This window comes from Micropterus salmoides, unplaced genomic scaffold (assembly GCF_014851395.1).
Source record: "Micropterus salmoides isolate LMB-PRFRI ecotype aquatic unplaced genomic scaffold, ASM1485139v1 Ms_hic_scaffold_4, whole genome shotgun sequence".
NCBI classification, from domain to species: Eukaryota; Metazoa; Chordata; class Actinopteri; order Centrarchiformes; family Centrarchidae; genus Micropterus; species Micropterus salmoides.
In genome coordinates, this window is record NW_024043372.1 from 33,247,297 (window position 1) to 33,269,983 (window position 22,687).

The window sequence follows — 22,687 nt, forward strand, 5'->3', positions numbered from 1 at the left end:
GAAGTGTCAGGAGAAGAAGACACATAAATATTTGGGCCAAAACAAACTGAGAGACAATACCTGCAGCTCCAGCTGTTGTACGACCTGCATTTGCACCCGACACTGGGCCGTGCTCCTGTCATCCAGTGCGTGCTCATTGTTAAGATGCCTGGAAAACAAAAAACAGAACACACACAAAAAAAGCTGGTGTCACTTTGACTTTTTGCCTTCTGCAGCCTTTTAGATATAAGAAACAAACATCCTGTGATGCGTGGTTTAATGATGTAATCTGATAAAGCATAATAGAAAAGATGTGGTAACATTTAGGTTAGCAGAGCTTCAACATAAAACTAACATATCGCAAAGAGCACACAAACAAAATCTGCAGGACCAGAAGAATACTTCTTTTAACACGCAAGAGCGACACTCAGTATTTCATGACAGTCCGGTCTGCTCTAACTACAGCTCACAGATAAGAGGACTGATTGAAGAATTTCAGGTTGGACTACTTTTGCTAAATTATGCACTAGTGACCTAGTACCATTTCTTCTCATTCCAGCTTCCCTTTAATCCTTGTTGTATTTTCCCTTTTTGGTGTTTTTTCTGTTAATTGTGCCATTAAAATTAAGAGAATTCAAATAAAGCCAGACCAAATGCAGAGGACAACAGGACGAGGAGATGGGATCTGTCACAAACTTGAATTATGGATCTAATTATGCATGATTATTTTACACAGGGAAGATGTTCTCTTTTCCTCTACGTTTATAACTAATCTAAATAAGTAGCTCGCCATGTAGCAGACAGGGTTTTTTCTGTGATTTATATAAAATGGTGGAGATAAGGTTCACGAGTGAAGGAAATATGATTGGAGGAATTTTATCAGCCGCCGCATGAATTACTGTTTGAAAATGCTTATGCAGGGGCATTTCATTAATCATTTAATCATAATCCGAGCAGGATGTTTGAACTGATTTCACAAATACCCTTTCATTTCACTACTTCATTATGCTCGCTAATGGATCCAATATATTATATATATCATAAATTATATCACATCTTCGGTGACCATGTAGGTCACTGTCACCAGGCATGTCTGTGTGCACACAGTGGCGGCGGCGGCAGATGGGAGAGGGGCGTGCAACGTGCCTGCCTTTTCAAATGCACTTTTTCTGTCATTTACTGCAAATCAAAAATAGCCAGAGTCAACCTATGAAGGGACAGTGGCAGCACTGGCGTTATGATAGCCCGATAAATTTGATGCCATTGCTTTATGTACAAGCAACCCATTTGTGCATTAAACACCACACAGACACTCAGAAAACAGACACATGTGAAGGGAAGGAAAATTGATAGTGCTCTGCTTGAAATGTGAAGGTTTCTGTTCAGCTGCGGTATTTTCAACCTTGAGGTGAATGATTTAAATCTTTAGAGGAAATGTGGTCTCTTCTCTCATTCAGGCCCTCCTATTGTGTTTTGATAATACATTTTTCAAAATGACTGTGATATACATTCAGCACTTGAAGTTAATTATTATGGCGAGAAAAAGAAATTAAAAAGGCATATTTAAAGAAAGCGTGGGCAATAACCCTCTGTGCTGAAATCAATTCAGACTTCTCTGGGCTTTCCATTTGTTTGAGTCAAATAAATGCCCATTTAATTAAGTAGGTCGGAAAATGAAACTGGTAAACATTTCAGGACATCTTACTAGATTTCAAAGAAGAAAATAATAGGTAAAGACGTTTCAACTTCAATTTAACTGGCACAGACTGAATTTTCAATGAAGGGTGGCCTACGTGAGCAGCTTTGGAATTTCTCTGTTCATAGGAGACATGTGCCCTGCTTCTTTTCATCCTTTGTTACATTCCACTTTATTTCTTCTAATGACATGGAGAGTCACAGTGCATAATTAATAGGAAATGAAATATTCAAATGGCCCTAATGCAGCCTTGAGAGGAGTGTCTGGACACGGGAGCAGGGGATACAGGGAATTGACATCGAGAGAGACTATGAGCGTTGGCATGTGTCACTTTCTGGACTTCAAATGAAGCCACTTTTAAAAGCTCTCTGGCAGGATGACAGTCCCTAATGTAAATTGCCACAATAAAACAAGTTAAATAGACATTCCCGTAACAGTGTGCTTTTTACATATCAGTTAGTTTGCCTACTATTTTTTTAATTTTTTTTTTTACAATTGCTGATTATGTAGACTGGACCCAGAGCTTAAGCCTGTCTCTGAGAAAGGTTTTTCATTTTCACTGTTTGGTGGAATTTAAATTAAATCACACATCTTTACAGTAGTAGTTACATTTAAAATGTATTAAAACTTGTTTATGCACATTTCTAATTATTTAATTATATACAGTATTATGTATTATTAAGTATTAAATGTAGTATTTAGTATTAAAATCATTTATTTAATCTACTTCTTCAGTTATTTTAACATATCTTATTCTTATTTTATTTTACATTATGTTATTTGGCTTATTTGTGTTTTTTGTTCAGTGGTACAAGGCTGCGTAACTTACAAAACATTTACTATGTTATCTTGAGGTGTGAGAGATGAGTCTTTGTGGTTTTAGCAGGCAGACAGTGCAGCACTAGAGGGCACTGCAGTTGTTTCACTGGTTCTGACCTCTGACTGGACATCGAAGAGAAGGGTCTTGACCCTCATAAAAACACCAGGCTCCGCTATGAACCCCACCCTGCCCTTCTGTGTGCTGAACCCGAAAACAGGAACAGGGATTTGGTGCTTTGTATTTATCAAGACAGTGTGTGTAGGTATGTAATGTTTTCTTTAAAAGATACACACACAGTTTAAAACAACATTTCAGTCCGGTGTTAGTTGTTAATGTTGGCATGTGGAGCTAAAATCTGGTTGACGTTAGAGTCCTCCTCACCTTTCTTTCTCACTGGTACACAGAACACTGTGTTCTGCTGACTACACACACACACACACACACACACACACACACACACACACACACACACACACACACCCCTTCACTTTTATTTTCAACATTTCCCCCAACCTTTGGAGAGCACTGCCTGGTGTATTCTTCATTTATATTTTTGATTGTTTTTTGAGGCCCACAGTATTAGTTGCTGGGTTTCATGTGGAAGTGCTTAAGGGTTTGAGAGTTAACACCTCAGTGAGCTGCTCGTACTCTTGCCTGCTGTTAAACAAAGGCAGCTTTGTGGAGACTCTCCCCAAATGTTTTCTTAACATGTTCCAAGCAGTTTGAGCAGGCAACTAAAGTAAACAAGATGTTGCCATGATAAAAACACTTGTAAAAACATAGCAGAGTGCACTTAGAGACATTTGAAGGGAGAGCTCTACCGGGTACACTGAATTTAATTCCCCTCTCTACTATAAACAAAGGGTGAGGCAATGTCAGAATACAATAAATAGTGATGGATTTAAGGGGACACTCCCAAAGCTGAAATATGTGTCTAAGTGTGAAAGTGTGGGTGTGCAATACATAGTTTAATAACTACGTGTCAAGGAAGTTTATTTAATAAAAATAAAAATATATAATTGCCTATGTTTTCATCTTGCACAGAAACGGTACTGTGCTACCAAACAATCTAGTGTGATTAGCTTTTCTATAGCAAACTGCAATCGAGTGGATTTAAGTAAACGATCGAAAAACGAAAAGAGGATTCAAAATGTTGATGAAGGCAGTCAAAACTTTCAGCTGCCTGTGAGGTGTCTCTCCGAGGCACCTTTCTCTCCTGTGTGTTCGCTGAGTGCTTGTTTTAGGATAATGAAACTGTGTCATATCTTGTTTAAAGTGCGACTAATCCAGGGTGACAGTGAGCCATTGATCTACTGCCACAATGCAGATGTTTTCGTCCTCTCCGTAACCATGGCGCTGTTATGTGTTGGATTACCTAGAGCGCGCTGCACACAGGGCTGATTAGTAAACCAGGTTCTGACTCAGATGGGGAAGCATGGTGCAAAACAAAGGCCTGTGTCAGGCTGGACAGGGTCAAACCTGTTACACAGTTCACAGTGGAAAGATGCTACACAGCAGGTGATGCTGAATTAGCTGGAGCTCTTTACAGTACAGTATACATGGCTCATTTTAACATGGTGTTGAGGTGTGCGCCTTAGATAAAATACGCAACACACTAAACCAAAAAAACGAAAAAGAAGTAAAGCATGAGAAAGCAGAGGGAAAGACAAATAAACCACTGAGAAAAGACAGAAAGAGCAGAGAAAGGCAGTCAAAGACACACAAACCAATCCCCTTGTCCAGCGACAAGGGCAAACATGCAGAGCGCCCTAAGTGAGGGCTGCCACAGATAAACATCCTACCGTTGTTTGTTTGGGAAAAACGGCTCCTGTCACCATGGGAACTGCACTTATCACAGGAATTAGAGGCCCATGCCGTTCTCAGAAGGAGACCCCGCCACAGTACCCTTGTCAAGAGAGTGCCAACCCAAGCGCCCACACTCAGGAATAACGACCAGCTACACATGTGGTGCCTCTGAGTCGCCGGGGGTCACAAAACTTGTACTCGACCCAACACCAGTACAAACAATTTGTGATAGAAACGCACCTCTGACTACGACTTTTACTTACTTGAGGAATGACTGGAAATCATCAAACACTGCCTCACATCCAGGCCACTTGCAAACCCCATGACCATAGAGAGGGTGGCTGTGGTGGGAAGGTTCTTCTAGTGTGGATCTAAAAGAGGAATTTACAGAAAGAGAGACGGTTAATAATAACAACAGATTTTCTGGAACACAATCACAGTTACAGGCCTGTGGTCATATTACTTGACGAGGGGTAACAGAACATGGTTTCTTCTTTTAAGCCGGTTAGTACCTGCCTGTGTGTATTGTATGTTGTTTCCACATGAAAACGTTGACTTCAACTTGATCTGTGAACCTTGGTCTGTGTAGAGACCTTTGTGATCTCTGCTTGTTCTTCTCTTAAAAGTGGTTACTCGTGGTGTGAAAGCACAACCAAATCAATATGTAATTATTTATCACTGAGCCATGTTGCTATTCACTTTGATCAGACTGCTAGGGGGCTCCCTCAGTCACTGCTTTTCCTGCGGTGCCTGCTGCATCATGTCCCAGAGCACACCAGGAGGAGCGTGTACCACAACATGAAACCCCCAAACGCATCAGGCACTTTCACACAAACTGTAAACATCCCCGCCTGGAATCAATTTATCTACTGACCAATCCATGTCACAAGGGGCTGACAAGCACGCATCTATGGGGAGCGTATGGCTTCGTACAATCAGTCTAAATAGCGGGAACATCCCTGAAAAACAAACTTTACAACATCTTCCATATGGCAAGAGGCGTAGAATCACAGCTAACCACATTCAGCGTTGAGAGAAAGCGGCCTGTGTGGAGGCAGTGTCTGCTAAGAGAGCGAGACAGGCAGCCATATGGATACAGGCGCTATACAAGACACACAACTTTCAGCTACAAGAGCCTGGGGGACTGGCCTATATCGCTACCACCTGTGCTTCTGGTGGCTCGTGAGCGCAACGCTGCTGCTTCTCCTCCAGTCTGATCCCTGCTCTCTAAGACAACAAGCCAGATAGGGAGATTCATTACACCACAAACTGCTGTGTTGCCATGTGGGAATAACTCCAACTACTAAAATCTCATTCATATATTCAATAAGAGATCATGTCTAATACAACTACTTCAGGGGATGTCTTTAAGGATAGAGAGGAAAAACAAATACTGAAAATAACATTTTGCATTGCTTAGCCAATCATCCGCCTGCTATGATTTAAAAATTGATGTAAAAATGAATTAGTAAAAAAAGAAAGTAATCTAACCATGGTGTGCCAATTTTGCAGGATTAAACAAGCTGATGTTCAGATTAAAATCTCATTTGTATCAATGTTAGTAAAGCTGTACCTCAAGTAGGAAATTTTTAAGGTCGTCGCAGGTTTCCTTGTGTTATAATTACTTGCTTCAGAGTTCACATTGTTCATAACATGTGATAATTGCATTGCAATTAGGAAGCAGTCAAGCATTCCTGAATGTAGTTAGCAGCTTTCTTTCTCCCCCCTTTCAAAAGTCAGAATTTTTTTTATTCAATTATGAATTATGCATTCACATTAAGACCTCTGTTTTGATACAGCTAATAAATAGATGGCGGAAGACCTATTATAATGAGTTTTTAACAAGGAAATGTGTGGACTGGTGAAGGTAACGCTGGTTTTTAATTTAAAGGGATCCTTTTTTAATTCTTTGCGAGCAGGCTTGTTGGTTAATTCTGTATTAATAAGATATTGAAATGTGGAGTGCGCTGGGAATCAGTGAGCACAATGCGTTGTAAGGGGCTGGCGGCAGAAGAGCCCTTTTAAACGGTGGATGGCTAAACAGTAGTAAATGACAGAATTTACACCAAATGAGCTACATTAGTGTAATAGGAGAAGAGTGTAGGATTCATGGAGTTTTCTCCCATTTGAGAACACGTTGAAGGGGGGGAAAAAAGGAAACTGTGTTGCAGTTCCCTGCGTTGCGTTAAATTTGACTTGCACCCACGACAGGTCTGTCAGGATGATATTATTGTCAGGCAGCCCGGGGGAAGAACACTCTAATGATCTTGTAACAGCGATGAGGAAAACTGTGTCATCAGCTCTCTTTAGAGGAGAAGGAACATTAAAGTGCCTATAGACCCGGACAGAAAGTGTGCGAACCTTCCAGGTGTTGCGCTGTGTTTATGTGTACACAGACAGGAGGAACTGCACACTAAGATGACTTTGACAGCTGCTAGCCAGTTGTTTTCTAGCTCGCTTCTTTTGATGAGATGCTTTGGGCCATAAACAAGTCATGATCTATGGCATCGTGTGCTGATGGACTCAATCTATCAGCAAAAGTGGGAAGATTGATGTCCACCATGCTAGGTCAGAGTCTGGCCACAGTGTGTGAAGCCAATCACAACACTCACTGTTGGTTCTAATGTTAGCCTATTCCCTTGTGTCCTCCCCCTCAGTCCTCCACCCATACCCGCTACCCTCCCCACTTTTTAACTCTCTAGGCCCTAAACTCGATCCTTTCCTCCTGTCTCTGTGCCACTGCATGGTTTACCCTAAATGATTTAATTATCTTTTATTCTGGTGTAAGACAAATGAAAGGCAGGAGTGATGTGAGTTCTGTGCCAAATCTGATTATTTATCTCCTTAACAGATTGCTGTGTTACAGTCCCCGAGCTGTGGTTACTGATGGTTGTTGGGAAGTAAAGTGGGCCAAGCGCTTTGTGAGGATGCTCCCCCTTACAAAGCTGATGCAGCATTGTATTGGGAATTTGTGTCAGATACAGATCAAGCACATTTCATTTAAATAAGCAAATCATTGAATAAAGATGACCCGGCTCACAGGGGTATATCTCAATCTATGCATCACAGATTGCGGGCTGGGAACAACACAGGCTGACAGATTGAGTGACTCAGGACCTGGTCATATCAGGGATGTTATCCAGTCAAACAGAAATCCCAGCCTGCCTTGCTAGAGTGATCTTTGAGACAAGTAAAAGCAGGAACACGTGCCTCATCTTTGGTGTGTCAAGCCGGCAGTGATTGAATTTCTCCTCCTTCCTTAAGACGGAAGTGCAAAGCCGGTGAGTGATTCCTGTGGATGCACTTAAGGTTTTAGTTGCAGGCGTCGTTGTGCCTGGGCAGATTTTATATGACACATGAAACTAACTACATGGTACTTAGGGCCTGCTGTAAACCAATCTGAAGCCAGTCGGGAAAACAGGCCCATCAGCAGAGAGGCTTGTTTCTGTTGCATGACAAAAGGACTTGCAAAACCGCATCAATTAAAAGTTCATTAAGTTCAGCACTGGGAGGATGAGTAGATGCTCTCTATTTACACCCAGCCGGCCCAGCCCATTATCTTCAACCTGATTATTCAAATCCCTGGATTATAACGCAGACGTTTTCTCAGAGCCTTGCTTAGAATAATCATACTTAATAATATTTCATTTTTCTTACCATGGAGTCTGATTAGAATTGAGTCTGCATCATCAAAAGAGAGGAACAATGCTCTTGATAGTTGTGCGATTCCAAAATGAACACAAGAAAGGATTATTGGTGGTGTGAATCTAAATTAGCATCATTCAGCATTTAATAAGGAATGTTTTGTGTTCACTTTTGTATCAGTCGTCTATTCTTAGTAATTTCACACTGAAACTCTGGGTAGGTAATCCACAGCTTCCTCAAGCAGATGGGCTGGATGAGAATCACCTGCTTGGTTTTCTGACAGATCTAAGATACTGCGAGAATATTCAGACTGAGACTGCCTTCTTCACTTAAGCTTGTGTTAAACTGCTGTTGACATCTTCTTTAATCTCTGAAAGTCAGCGCGAGGCAGAGGGGCTGCCAGCTCTTGCGTTATGTCTTCTCCGATGTTTCATGGAGCCCTCAGCTGAGGCTAGTTCTTGCCTTTTCCTGCCATCGATGCTCACCTTGTTTGCTCGCTTGCGACAAAGTGTGATGGAGTGAGCGAGTCAATATCCTCCCCTGCGATTTGTCTTTAACTACACAAAAACAGACATTCAGCCAGACACTGGATGAAGGACTGGAAGCCTGTGGATACTGTCAACTGTGGGAGCAACTAATGCCCATTTGTTATTTGATTTTTCTCCAGTGTCTGTGCTGGAAGATAACTTTGAAACACACTAAAGAGGATAAGTCTGTACAGGTAATATTAATCTCTTTAAAACCGATACCACTGCATGAAAAGAAATAGCTGCTTTCCATTTGTATCTCTCCATCAGTGAATCATAGTATTTCCTCTCAAAGTCACTCAGATCCTCTCTGCGCTCCCAGCAGCCCCGATTCACCTCCAACGGCCTGCTGGTTTACTGTGCTAAACATGTCTTCATCTGCATTGCTTTCATAATGACGCGTAGGTTTTGATCACTGAAACACAAGTCAGATGTTATGCAGTGAGCTCATGGTGCCTGGAGGCTCCTCACTAGCAGTTCAAAGATCAGGCTTTTGGTGCAAGAAAACAAGCAAATGTGTAAGATGCCAAATTAATTCCTTCCTTAAAGACACAGACATAGCTCAGAGGGCAAACACATTTCATACATGATTCATCCTGGTTTTGAAAATATGATACACCCAGGGTTTGTTTTTTCTAGCATATAATAGCTTGTTGTTCTTATTATGTTTTTTTTTATTCCTGTACTGGCAGGTGGTGATCAGGCCAATTCTACATGTCAACAAGTTCCCAGTATGCAAGACGTGTTTTTTTCTTTTAGAAAAGATACTGGTAACCTAAATGTTTTCAAGAAATCCAACTGACGTCCCAGCTGCACTTCCCAATGTGCAATTAAAACAATAGCAGAAGGGGGTCAATACCCTGACCCCTTTATTAATAGTTTAGTGATCCCATTTTGACTGCCTGCACATTTCTCCAAATCCCTGTATTCCTTCCAGGTGTTCCCCAGCTGCATCCAGACACATAGAAAAGTGGCCTTACTATAAATTAATAGTAATCTCTATGCAAAACCTATAGGGACACTTCCATCAACCGAGGCCCTGTGAGAAATTGCTATTTTAAATGGGAATATATGTCACATGGGCCTTCTGTTTGCTTTACACAATGATGGCAGTGAAGACTATTTCACCAGTTTAATTACCAGTTGTAGGTGACATAAGGAACAGTGCTTTGAAAAACTTAATTTTAAGCTTGTGTGTCTTCGCTGACCCATGTTCTCATTGTGAGAGCACACAAAAGATGTAAGACACATGCAAATAAAAGAAGTGAAAACTAGAAATATCTAAAAGACCTTGCAGAGGGAGGGACTCACCCTTCTCTCTTGTGACTCATGTACTGCCCGTTGGTGGAGGCATGCTGGTTGAGGAGTGGGTTCTTTGGCAGGGCCGGGGATGACAGGTCAAGGCCCCGGTGGCCGTTGTTGCTGCTGTTGTTGTGCTCCTCCTTCACGTGAGCATTTGTCACCTCCTTCCACAGTTGCTGCAGCTCTGCTGGAATCATGCCTGAGACAAACAAATTGGATAATTAAATCAATTAACAGCTAATCCAACTCTTCTTCATCGCTTAATTAAATCAAAGCGCCTGTAAACAAAGCCGAGTATTAATTAGAAAATATTCCACTACAGGGTAATGCACTGAGAGCTCTTGCCTGCACCCGTATCTCTGCCACCTCCTTCACTCCCTCCCATTTTTTCCTGTGATCTGAAGCGTGTTTGTATACACAAATCCCTGGCATTCACGCAAATTTCATGCCCAGAGTAAATAATTAACATCCAGACATGGCATGAAATCTGAATAATCACCATCATTTTCTCTCAACAACAGAGATGTGCAGAACATACACAACAAAAAGTTTACAATAGCAACACTAGAAAACATCCCACCCCTGCCTCCTTGAGAAACAGGACCCTGGGGTAATATTCTCAAAAGCGCATTAATGTGCAAAATACTTAAAGCTCTGCACCGCCTCCAATTGACACAGACGACTTAAACCTCATTTAACAAGTCAAGCACACTGCAGCTCACACAGCCCTTTGAAAAAAAAAAATCCCTTGAAGACAGAAGACATTTTTCTGTGTGCTGGAAACACATCTACAGAGTGCGTGAGTTTTTTCTGCCTATGAGTGACAGCAATCCCGACACCCAGGGCCGGAGTCGGGATGAAGAAGGATAATGCTGTATTTGTGCACCCCACTTTCTGTGTCTGAGAGAAGAGAGCCTTTGTTGGCACACAATATACATATGTGTCCATCTACGGTGTGTCTGTTACTGTGCTTTCATTTTGCACAAATGAGGATAAAGCTGATGTGTAAAACACGATTAAGCTTCATGGATGCAGGATATTTGGCTATTTATATTTTCAGTCAAAACATACTGCATCTGGGTAACCATGATTTTAATAGCATACGGAAATATCTAATAGGGGAGGATGTGTGGCTTTGTATTGGGTATTCAAATCTGTGCTTATATAAGCCACATGTTTTAAGCATGGTGAAAGAAGCCCTTGGATGTGTGGTGAATTTAACCACAGAGCAAATGGCCAAGACCGCTCGTTTAACATTACAATTAATTAAATCCATTCTCAAAATGAGTACTGGCAAATGAAAGATGATTTGCACATGCTTATCTAGTTGGGTTTATATTCTCCGGATCCCCCTCCCTGCCGGTTTCTCATCACCAGCTCTATAGATACCAGAAGTGCTCCTTTCAAGCACCAGATTGTAATACATTGTGCGCAAAATGCTTAGTCTTAATTTATTCCTGTTGTGGAAAATAACTGTGAGGTGAAGATCTCAATACGATCAGCAAAAATATTTTTAATTTGATAAGCTACTAAAGATTTTAATTATGCTGGTAATGGAGAACATTGGCCTAATGAGGCGGAGGACTCCAGAGAGACGCGGGGCTAAGAACTGTGAAATGAGTCTGATAGGATTGCTGTAAATTCACACTAGATCGTTTGCATATCAAAGAGCAGGAAATGATTACAGGACAAATCAATAACCTTTCCACGTTCCAAGGGGCGTCTTTCCTCATTCGAACATTTCAGCACCCCTCGCTCTATTCTGCCTGCCTGTATTCTATCTTATTCTCTTCAATGCCTTGATGTGCCCTAATCGAAGTGCACGTCCATGACAGGCTAAACATGCTTAACATTGCGCTCTGTGTTACAGCATGCTAATCCACAGCTTGCTGACGTCCGGTTACATTATCAAAGGCTCCATTGTTGGTTTGATGAAATAAGGAGACTTAAGAGCAAAAGTTGTTTTTGTTTCTTTTTTTCCCCTGTGATCGCTAGTTTGGAAGCGGAAGGTCACTGGTGATGCGAGTGTCCTGCGCTCCGACAGCGGGAACAATCATTTTCCCCCCACTTGGTGCCCGGTGACAGTGGGCGATGTATTTTTAGCCGATGTGCTTGACAGGGCGGCCCGCACTGGCTCAATTACCCAGCAGTCCTGGTGACCCCGACACCACTGTTTACTCAGATGAAACCGCAGCGGATAGACCGGTCTGATGAGAGAGGTAACGGAGTGGGACCAGGCTGTCTCTTTCTGGATCTAGCCCATAGTTTTATTGCTCTCTGTTCGCCTCTTCCCTCTCTCTGCTCCTATCTAACCCTAACCTTTTCAAACTCAACAACAGCTATGGCTCATGATTCCACATAAATGACAATTAAATAGCATTGCACAAATCTCTCAGAGGGTATTATATTTTGTGTTTGAACAAAATGCATTGAGTTTCTCTCCATCTGATTACTGTGGGACACATAATGACATTGATCTGTAAATGCTCTTTCTTGGGTCTCCAGTTTGTCCATCCTTTAAATGCTGGATTGGTTTATCTTTCCTCTTTCCATTTTTCAACACAACTATTCCACTCATTACGACTGGGAAATACGGACAAGCACTCTAAAAAATGTATGTTGTTGGGACACTTGATTGATCACCGGCCTCCCAACTCAATTTTACCTCTGCAGGTAGCTCTGGCACTGAGACAGGCCGAGCTCTTCAACCTTTTCCTGTCCTTGTCCCCCTGTACCCAGGTGACCATGTTCAAGCAAGCAGAAAGTTGATTTAAGGTTCATAATGACATCAGTTGCAGGCCATCATCCCCCAAATAAAAAATGGCCCCCAGTGCTCCGGGCTCTTTAAACCGTGCTGTTACTTCTCACACAGTCCCGGTGCCATGGGGGGACAGTGACATCGCTATTAGTTTATTGTTCCGTCAGGCTGGGACCTTTACTGCACCCCTGTTTATGTTGCCGTAATCATTGGCCTGCTGATATGCACCCCTTAGGCCTGAAATATATCCTGTCCTAATGCTGCTGGAACTATTACCAGTAGCCCTCTGCTGGATGTATCAATCACTGACAGGTCAGCCGTATTACCCACCGCTGTCCCTGATGTGCTGCTGTTCTGTGAGCACTTCATGGCTCTCCACATTCTTTGCTTTCATATTACCGACAAATTTGTCTTGTCACTGTCCCACTGGCCTCTCCCAGACAGCTTAAATGATGTTGTGCAGGCACAAGAACTCACTCTCTTGCAGAGCAACCTCGGAGGGTGATTTAGCCAGGATGTGCACAAACACTGCCCACCTCTGTGACACACACACACACACATGCATAAACATGAAAACACACACACATACACACACACACACACACACACACTTGAGCAGTGTGAGCAACCACTGACTCACTTATCAGGTCAAGAGGACAGGCTTTTTGTAAGAAGGGGGGAAGGGGGTGGATCAAATTTATATTTATGAGAGTTATATCCTCCCCAAACACATTGTTGTAATTTATAACAGATACCGTCTGGCCGCTTCCAAGACTTTGAACATTAATGTCACAAGAATTTACGACAAGAGAAACAAATTATACTCCAGATAATGTGAGCAATTGTTTTTCACTCAAAACTGCTATCTACAAGTTCATACTTAATTAGTGCTATCAAATTTTTGAAAAGGAAATTCAAACGCATTCCTTCAGTCCATCGTTTTGGCAGAAAAAAAGTGGCTGCAATCTGTCTCAGCCAACAATGTAACAAAGCAGGAGAGTGATGCAAAAATGAGCTATAAACTGCATCGTAGTACCTAAAAAACAACTGCAGATTGCACACCTAGTTTTCTTTAATTACTCTGCTACGGTGACCTATTATCTGAAAACCTTTTGTCCCTTTCATTGTCTCAGCACATAGGATACAGAGGACTGCCGGTGATGACAGTGGCTTTTTAAAATAATAATACTGATATCTACATTTTGAAATGAAAGAAATAAAAATCATCAGTCAATAAGTCATGCCAATTTACTGCCCCCAAGTCTGAATCTATAATCACTGGGACCCAAACAGAGCAGATCAACTCATCACTTGCGATGCAGTACTAACTGCTAGCTGAATATTGCAGATTAGATCTGAGCACCATAGGCCCGGCCCGCTGATGCATGAAAGAGTTTAGTGATGTGGAAAACAGAAAGGTCATCAATAACTTCAAACAGTCAAGCAGAAAATGTGTAGAATAGGAAGACAAACTGGGGGCCTGAAGCACTAGCCTAAGTGTTGTAACAGCTGTCGGAGGCACAGAGTTAACCATCAATGGATTGCAAGGGCAAACTAACCAGGTTCGACTGGTCGTAACAAACAAACAAACACTAACTGTACATGGGGAGATTCAAACACCACTTTTAAGAAATGATCCCCTCAGTTTTGAGTAGAATTAATTTCAATATATTGTTAAGTGTAGAAGATTCCTCATAAAATTTAAATTATAATTTTCTGACTCAGGATTCTTCCCATAAATATTTCCTCTGTACAACTTAGGAAGAAAATTAGGAACATGGTGTGATACATGGATCCTCCCTATTAAAGCAAATAATAATTTAAATCACTATTGTAATGAAATTAACCGTGCAGCCCTAACAAAGCATTCACACACTTACTCTCTTGGTAAGATAGGTATTTGATGATGGCACAGTATAAACAGGATGTTCTGGGGCTGTTGTGAAATCCATCAAGAGTACAGGACCTAGCCATATCACCCATATAATGCTTTACTCAAAGGGTGTGAATGTGTTTGCCAGACATCTGACACAGAGCAATTCAGCAAAGCACACTCACAACACAGCAGCGCTCCACGCCTGTGCCCATGGCAATCGTGTGCGAGTGGATGAGTGATTCCATACCCAGTCCAAACAATAACACCACTGTACAAACCGTGTTTGTGTTTGCCTATTACCTAAGCACCCCCCTAACCCTCCCGTTTTTATTGCCCTTATCTTGTTATTTCAAAAGTGTTTGTCTTAGCTGGGAATGAATAGTCAATGTCATGTTCTAAAACCCTTATGACGGCGTCTTTGTCACAAGGCGACCACTCCTTAACAAAATATTAAAAGAGTAAATAAAGAAACAAACTTCCTGGCCAAACAACAAGTATTGACTCACTTTCAAGTAGCAGGCAGTTTCACAATGACAAGTTCACTGGCAGTTTACGAACAATAGATCCACTCTTCGCCCAGGCTGAAGGAGACTGCCACCAGGATGCCAATCACAGACACAGTACAGACAGTTCAAGGACAAAGCAGGACATCACACTCTATCTCCATTTCTGAACCATGGGGTAACTTTACTTCTAAGGTTTATGATGATAATAACGTGTAGCATACTAGAATCAAACTGCAATGGCACTGTAAACAATAGTCCTGGACGAGTGACATGAGATGCCATTTAGTGAATTAGTAAATTAAAAGTGTTGAGTGAGGATTTACAGTAGGTGTGTCCTGAATCAGTGAAACCACGTAAAGTATGTGGTTACATACTGAAGTGGTGCATTGTTCACTTTGGCTAAGTCAATTTGTTCAGGTATTGTAGCAGTTACATTAGCAGATCAGACTACTCTGAATGTACAGAGACATACACCTACATAAGCTGCAATGTCAAAATAGTTTGTAAGTAAAACTTCCGATGCCAGGTGTTCAGATATTTGAAGACCCATTGGAATACTGATATTGTCACAATGATGCTGCTTATAGTTTGTGCCGAGATCAGTATGAACAGGACCATCTGTGTGCCAAAAAACTCAAATGTTTCTCTCACAACTGTTAGAGGCCGGATAAGGCCAGTGAAACAGCATTCATCTCTATGATGATCATGTGACTCCAAAAATTTCAAGTGAAAACTAGCTCACATAAAAACTATTTTAGATGTGTTAGATCTTTACCTTTTACAGACAGGTGATTAAAATCCTGCTACACTACAACAGATACTTTCTATGCTATTAACAGTTTTCTAAGTAGAATTTTCCTTTTTATAAAAACAAAGTCACAAGTTATGTTCAGGGAACAACTCCCATAATAACAGGACAAAATCAACTAACCAATATATCAATAAACAGATGTGTTAGCATAACCCTAACCGCCATTGTTTTTGTGTTATAACTCAAACTCTAATGTGGTCTCAACAGCAGGTCCATCTTCAGTTTACACCAGCAAATAAATTTTACCACTTCCAAATATATTATTATAAATCGGAGGTAAAAAGAGGTGTTGGATCATCCAAAGAGATAGTTTTGTTGCAGTGTTTTGTTATCACGAATGCTGCTGTTGAAGAGTTGAGTTGCTGCTTTGACATGTTGTTTGGATTTGAAGAGCTGCAGGATAGTAGTTCAGTACAGTGTTGTGATATCTGGTACTGACCCTGAGTGAGGGAGTGCAGTGGCAGGCCGGTCTGTCCAGGCTGGATTGTGAGCAGCCCTTGCCTCTGAAGGTTGAGCAGATGCTGCTGCTGGACCTGCTGGACCTGCAGGAGCTGCTGCTGAAAGGCCAACTGCTGTGCAGACACCTGCTGCTGGTGGCGTACACACACACACACACACACACACACAAAAAGATAGAGCGGAACACCATCAGTAAACACACACATACTGCATATAGAAGCATAACAGCTACCGCAAACATGTAAAGCTGAATTTCAGGTTTCAACATTACTGGATTCCTTTGAAGAAAAACATTTTAAGTTCAAGACCACAGAGTTCATAGTTCAGGTTGTTAAATGTAACACATTTATTCATAATACTCAAAGTTAATGAATTTTGCGTGCGCTAACACACAAAAGCACAGTGTAATTTTCATAAACGTTGCCTTTACTGTGGGTTTGCCTGGGCCCACTTAAGACAGGTACAATATACATCTCTCTCTCTCTTAATTAACGAGGAGTCGGGAGGCAAATGACAAACAATGAAACAACATAGTTAATCATTCATAATAAGAGCCACAGGAATTTAATTACAGCCATTCATAATTCAGCAAACAACGTGTGACTAAATCAAAGTGCTTAATAACCACCCTAGCAACTCTCACAACTCTCCCAGGCATGGCGCTGAGCTCAGGGATACACTCTTCCCCAGCCAGCGCAGCAAGCTTTGTTCAATCACATACTGTGGACTGGCTGAGAGATAGCTGTTTTGTTGATATAACTGTGGTACGTCTCTTTCATCAAGGAATTTTTAATGAAAAGCTGGTGTGCCTTCACTGTTTTAGGGGTTAGGGGGAAAATGTTGGCTCTGGTAAGTGAAACGTGTGAACTCTGATAGGATGAAAAAGTGATATGACAGTAGAGAAGAAAATGGAAAGGAATGGAAGACAAAGTCAGAATAATAAATAGAAGGAAATGATCTAATATCCCCAATCTCCTATGAGTCAAAACAAACGAGAGATGTTATTTAGATAACAGGGGCACAAAGGAGAGAGATTACTTTTAACCATTTCATCAATCCCTGCTCTCAAGAAATCCACAGTCAACTCGCCAAAATGTTTATTATCAATTAAACAACACAATCTATCAGGACACCTTATGCATTTTCTAATAGATAAGGATAAAATAAGCTTGCCTGAGATTCAACAGGATATTAGGCATGTTTATGAGTATACAAGGCCAGTTGTCAAGTGGGTGGGAGGAGAGGAGGGGACACTAAAAGCAGTGCAGGGGCTGCCAAGCTGTGCACCGCACCCTTTTACCAAACACAGGATACACCACTTTGTTTACTTCTCACAATTGAGAGCATACAAAAAAGGTCTCGGTGCAACGTGGCTGTCAGGTCACTTGCTGGCGGATCTGAAACCACTGAAACAGCCAGATAAAACGCGTCCCCTCCAACCACCCCCGTTTGGCTTGTCAAAAGGGTCTAGCGGCCTTCCTTTCCCGTCCTCTCCCTCCTCCTGCCCCACACCCTGCCTGCTGCCCCTGCAATGACTCACTAAAAATAAAGCTCTGGACTGCCTTGGTCTATTACAGCAAGCAGGGTCGTCTCATTAGATCAATCAGGGGGAAAAGATGGTTTGACAGTGGTAGCAGAGAGTCATAAGTGAGGAGTAACCACACAGGCTCATGTGTGATCTAACCCTAAATGTGCTAAGACTAAAGTGAGAAAAAAGCTAAAAAAGAGACATGATAGAGATCTCACAGAGGTTTCAGGGAAATTTGGGAAGTAGGTGGCCTGTGATCTGTCCTATTTATGTAAGGTGGCTAGTTCTTTTTTCTCCTCGGTGTGAGAAAAGTTTCTCATGTCTTCAGTGGTTTTCAGTGGTGTTCTCCAGCTCCTCCCTGACAGCCTGAGACAAAGATAATAGTGCTACGGGGGTGGGATTTCACATGGAACAATGTCTTTCATCAAAACGCTAAATAAAAGGAGGGTGGCTTTTCAGAAAAAAATAGGAAGAAAGAAAAGTATTGCAAATGAATTTAACTCTCTCCCCTTCACATTTTTTTCTTCTTCTGGTCCCATCAGCTGACAGGAGCTCCTGTGCGCTCCCAGCATGCAGACACATTAAAAACCCCAGACCCAATAGACCAAATAAGAGGTTAACAAGAAGTGGCACGAGGGAGAGAAAAATACAGTCCCTGACAAATGATAAAGAGTGACAATGGCAGGCCTTTATTGTCAAGCTTCAAATATAAAGTTAAAGATCTTTGAAAAACTAAATTTTGATGTCTTTAAAATAAAAGAGGCACAAAGCAACAACAGGGGGTTATTGTCTGGCAGCCACAGGGGAGTCACTGCGTAATTCTTATTCTGTCTTTTGATGGCTGCTAGAAATGCGTCTGAAAAAAGAGAGAGCGATGGGGAGAGAAAGAAAACATCGGCAGAGGGGGAGAGCCTCTCGAGGCTGCATCCATTTCCTGTGATCATACATAATATGCTTCAAAAGTTGTTTTTTCTTTTATTCTCATGCTCCATTCAACTGATCAATTGCACCTCCTTGCCACCCCCCACCCCCCTTTTCTCCCTTGCTCCTCTAGTGTTTACATCAGATGCGACTTGGTGACAGGCCCTATCTGAGGCCGAGGAGCCCTGCTGTCATGTTGATTTATGGGAGCATCACGCCACAACTTGTCCAAACTGAAGCCCGCGGTTCATTAATTAGGGAGCTACGACTTTGAAGTTGGGAGCTTCGACAGCACACGGACGTGTGAGCATGTGTGGATATGTGTGTGGGTGTGCTTTTAACATTGGGCTTAATTTTCTATACTTCCACTACTCTCCAAACATGGAACTCATTGGGGACGGGAGCAAAAATGTGCAGATTGTCTTTGAACTTCTTCTGACCGCACAATAATAATTTGCTTTGTCCACAGTGATGCCTGTATCCTCCAGTCATTAACACGCATTAAGCTGCTGCCTATGAGCAAGCCCTGCTGTACTGGAGGGAGCGAAGGAGAGAGAGCAAGAAAGATGGAGAAAAAAAAAATCTCAACACAGGCAACAAAGCTGGGAGCGCTCTCTGCACTGATATCTCACAATTACATGCCTTCTCTTCCTCTGCCATTTCCATGTTAATTACCGAGAAAAGCCTCTCAGATTTATATGCTCCGTGTTTCTGCCTTTCTCCCTTCTGCCTTTCATTATGTCCTACACAAGGCTCACAGGAACGGTCATTTCTTTGTTGTATAGGACATTTGTTTACTTGAAAAAAAAACCCTAGAACAATGGACTGAGGCTCAGACTCTATAAAATATATAAATTTAATGCGGAGATGGCTTCAGAAAAAGAGACACTGTGTTCTTAGCACAGTATCAGTCAGTTGTTACCATTTAGCTAGCAAGTGACATGCTAATCAGAAGCATGAGTGCACTTGATTTTCCCCCTCTCCTCTCTGCTTTAACCACAGTCTGGAAGCAGATGGGATTGAGGGAGGGAGCACACATGCCTTCCATGCTCTGTCTGGCCAACGGGTTTGGTAATGGCAGGCAGTTGGAGTGATGTCAGCCTACCTCTTTGCTCTGCTTGCTGCCTGCATGCTGCTGCTGTTGCTGTTGCTGCTGCTGCTGCTGCTGCTGTAAAAGCTGGAGGTGGAGCTGTTCCTGCTGCTTTTTGTAGAACTCTTGGAGTTGCTGCTGCAGAAAAGGCAAAAAAATGCATTGGGTTTTGTTAGAATTTCCAATACTTTGAGGAATGTTGTCTTTAAGGCTGGGGGAAAAATAATATACAGTCTGTTGTCTATACATAATATTTATTTTAAACTCCAAACAGAGACATCCACTATTTGAAACAAATTATGCCTTGTCTGACAAAATAATTCATGACATGAATGTCAGGTGTACATTACCTGCTGTAACATGAGGGCCTGTTGCTGCTGGAGAAGAACCTGGAGCTGCTGAGGGCTCAGGACTTGCTGCTGAAGTATCTGCTGCATCTGCTGTGGAGTTATCACTTGAGGTGTCATCATAGCCACTGACACTGGAACCTGCACAGACACACAGAACAAGCAGATAGATGTAAAAACAAAATCCACTGATACAATACAGAATTACTGCAGGAAACAAAAAGCAAACCATCCTCTATACCCTCTTAGTCCTGTTAATAGTCACGTGCGGGCTAAAGCCCATCCCAACATGCAATAGGTGAAAGGATCAAACTCTGATCAAATATGGAATAACATGAAGGTGGAAGGGATAGCGTCATCAAGTGTCAAATTGATGTGTTATAAGCTGCACATGCCCTCCAACAAACACACAAACACACACATTTCAACCCCTCTAACCGCTATGACACCACACCAGACTGAGGTGGGCTAAAGGACACAAGACAGCAAGGCGTGGAACATGCCTGTGGAGTAAATGGCCACCATATCCACCCCATCCTCCATCTTCCGACCTTCCCCTCTCACACAAAACCCCTCAACACCATCTGATATGATCTGCATCGGCCGCGATGCTTCTCAGAGCTCGCCCGTGTATACAACATGGCAAATATGCCATACCTGAGGACGTGAAAGATTGCCTCAAAAATGCTGCGGTTCGCTCATCGCACACGCACGACATGTCATGTGAGAACATTTCATTAGAGACGCTGTCAACAGCGATCTATTATTGTGAAGATGTAGAGCGCCTGGAGGAGGGGCCACGGTGAAGAACACGCAGGCCTCTAACTAACTCCCAGTAGAAAGGTGTGAGAGCATGACTCCTCAAAACAAGTGATTTGTTGTGACAGTGAAAGAGCCCCCACAGTTGTCAGGGTGCCTTAATTGCTCCGGCGGCGTAGAGGACTCCGAGTGTGTCTGGATGCTGCCACTCACAACTATGATGTGCAATACCATTAAAATCTCCTTTCCTTGACACTTGGATGACAAACAGCAACTAAGATGTACTTGATAGTGCAGCTTCTTTGCAGTTGTTAACATGTTTAGGCGACATTCTCTTGTGTATGTGCACAGATACGTTGGTATGGATGTGCATATGTGTGTGTTACAATGTGCTTTGTGTCTCTCAGGCTGTTGTCAGCAGCTGAGAGGACATAACGGGTGACAGTCTGTCTTCACCAAGGTTACCCAAATTGTGTGGCCGTCTTATAGCTAATGACACCCTTTGAATTTTTCATGCATTTCTGAATGTAATTTTGCTGTTAAAAATCTCGCCCGGTAACTAAGGGGCACACCCTGCATGCATATCACCTTATTGGCTCTCCCCACCGTAGCATATAACAAAAACAAAGCGCTGTCATAATGAACAGCTTGTACTGCAAATACAGAGGAAAGGGCAGTGATGTCAAATAGGACAGACCAGCTTTGATGCTCTCCGTTAACTTTATTGAGCAGTGCCAGACTACACTGTGCTGCGTTCTTCCAGCCCCAAGAGAGGGAAGGAGGTTCAGCCCCACCCAGGACTAACACACACTTCACATTTCTCATCCCCAGCACCAGGCGTAGGAGCGCAAGAAGGAAAATGCAATATTAATTCCCCCCTGTATTATGTCTTAATATGCAGTTCATCTTGACTTTTGCACATGACTTGTCCTGTCATTTGCATAGCCCCGGTCTCCCATTTCCTAATTTCACAGTCATTATCCACGGAAGTCCTTTTTTTCTGGGCATCGCTAATTTTGATGAACTATTTTGAAGGTCAACCTAGCAACCCTGTCTTGCTGACATGCAAGCGCCATACATGATGTGAAATATAGTTCCCGTCTAAACATGACATTTACCCCCCACGCACAACGAGGATAAATAATAATGCGCCCCCCCCCCCCTTAAGCTTTACTTTAACTGCATGCATTAAAAATCTACTCCATACTTGTCATGCTCTATTTTTTACTACCGTGTTAAAGCTGTAAATTTTGTCTTATTTTCAAATGCATAATCATTTTGTCATGCCATATTTATATAGAGTGTGATATGAAAAAGGGGAGAGCAAACTCCAAGTTAACACAGAGATTTTACACACTTAACCAGCTCTCAATAGCTGCCAATTTCATTACAAATTACACTGAGATTCCCTTCAATTTAACTGTCTTAATTCTTTACACCTTGGGTGTATATCTCATCATGGTTTCACACTTCGCCTTGTCAGGAGTGTCTGGCTCACAGTAACTACAGCTAGAGCAGCTTCCTCTGTGCACAGCCCCAGCAAGAGGCTATTACAGACCCCCATTTTATTACCCATTACTACTGAGGTCATTAGCAGCAAGAGGGATTGTATGCTTCTTAACCTATTGATCAATGTAACTACTACCATTTAATCCTGTGCTGAAGGAGTGAAAATCTGCCTAAGACTGGATCCTATTGAGAGGAAGGGCGGGAGGGAGCACTTTAACTGAAAAATATTGCCCTGGCCACTGTATCATGCCCATTTAACGCAAACACAGGACGCCAGTCGCCATTTAGAGCTCTCCCATATGGTGCACTCCCTTATCTCTTGGATAACATCATGACTCCAGATGATCC

The 22,687-nt window shown here is 42.2% G+C and overlaps 1 protein-coding gene across 1 annotated transcript in view; it reads right to left on the bottom strand.

Annotated features, from left to right (window-relative positions):
* foxp1b (forkhead box P1b) overlaps positions 1-22,687 on the bottom strand; it is a 151,759-nt gene that overhangs the window by 16,381 nt on the left and 112,691 nt on the right. Inside the window, 6 exon segments of the mRNA XM_038695446.1 lie at positions 61-148; positions 4,565-4,672; positions 9,785-9,974; positions 16,166-16,316; positions 19,740-19,862; positions 20,075-20,212. Coding sequence (XP_038551374.1) covers positions 61-148; positions 4,565-4,672; positions 9,785-9,974; positions 16,166-16,316; positions 19,740-19,862; positions 20,075-20,212 — 798 coding nt within the window.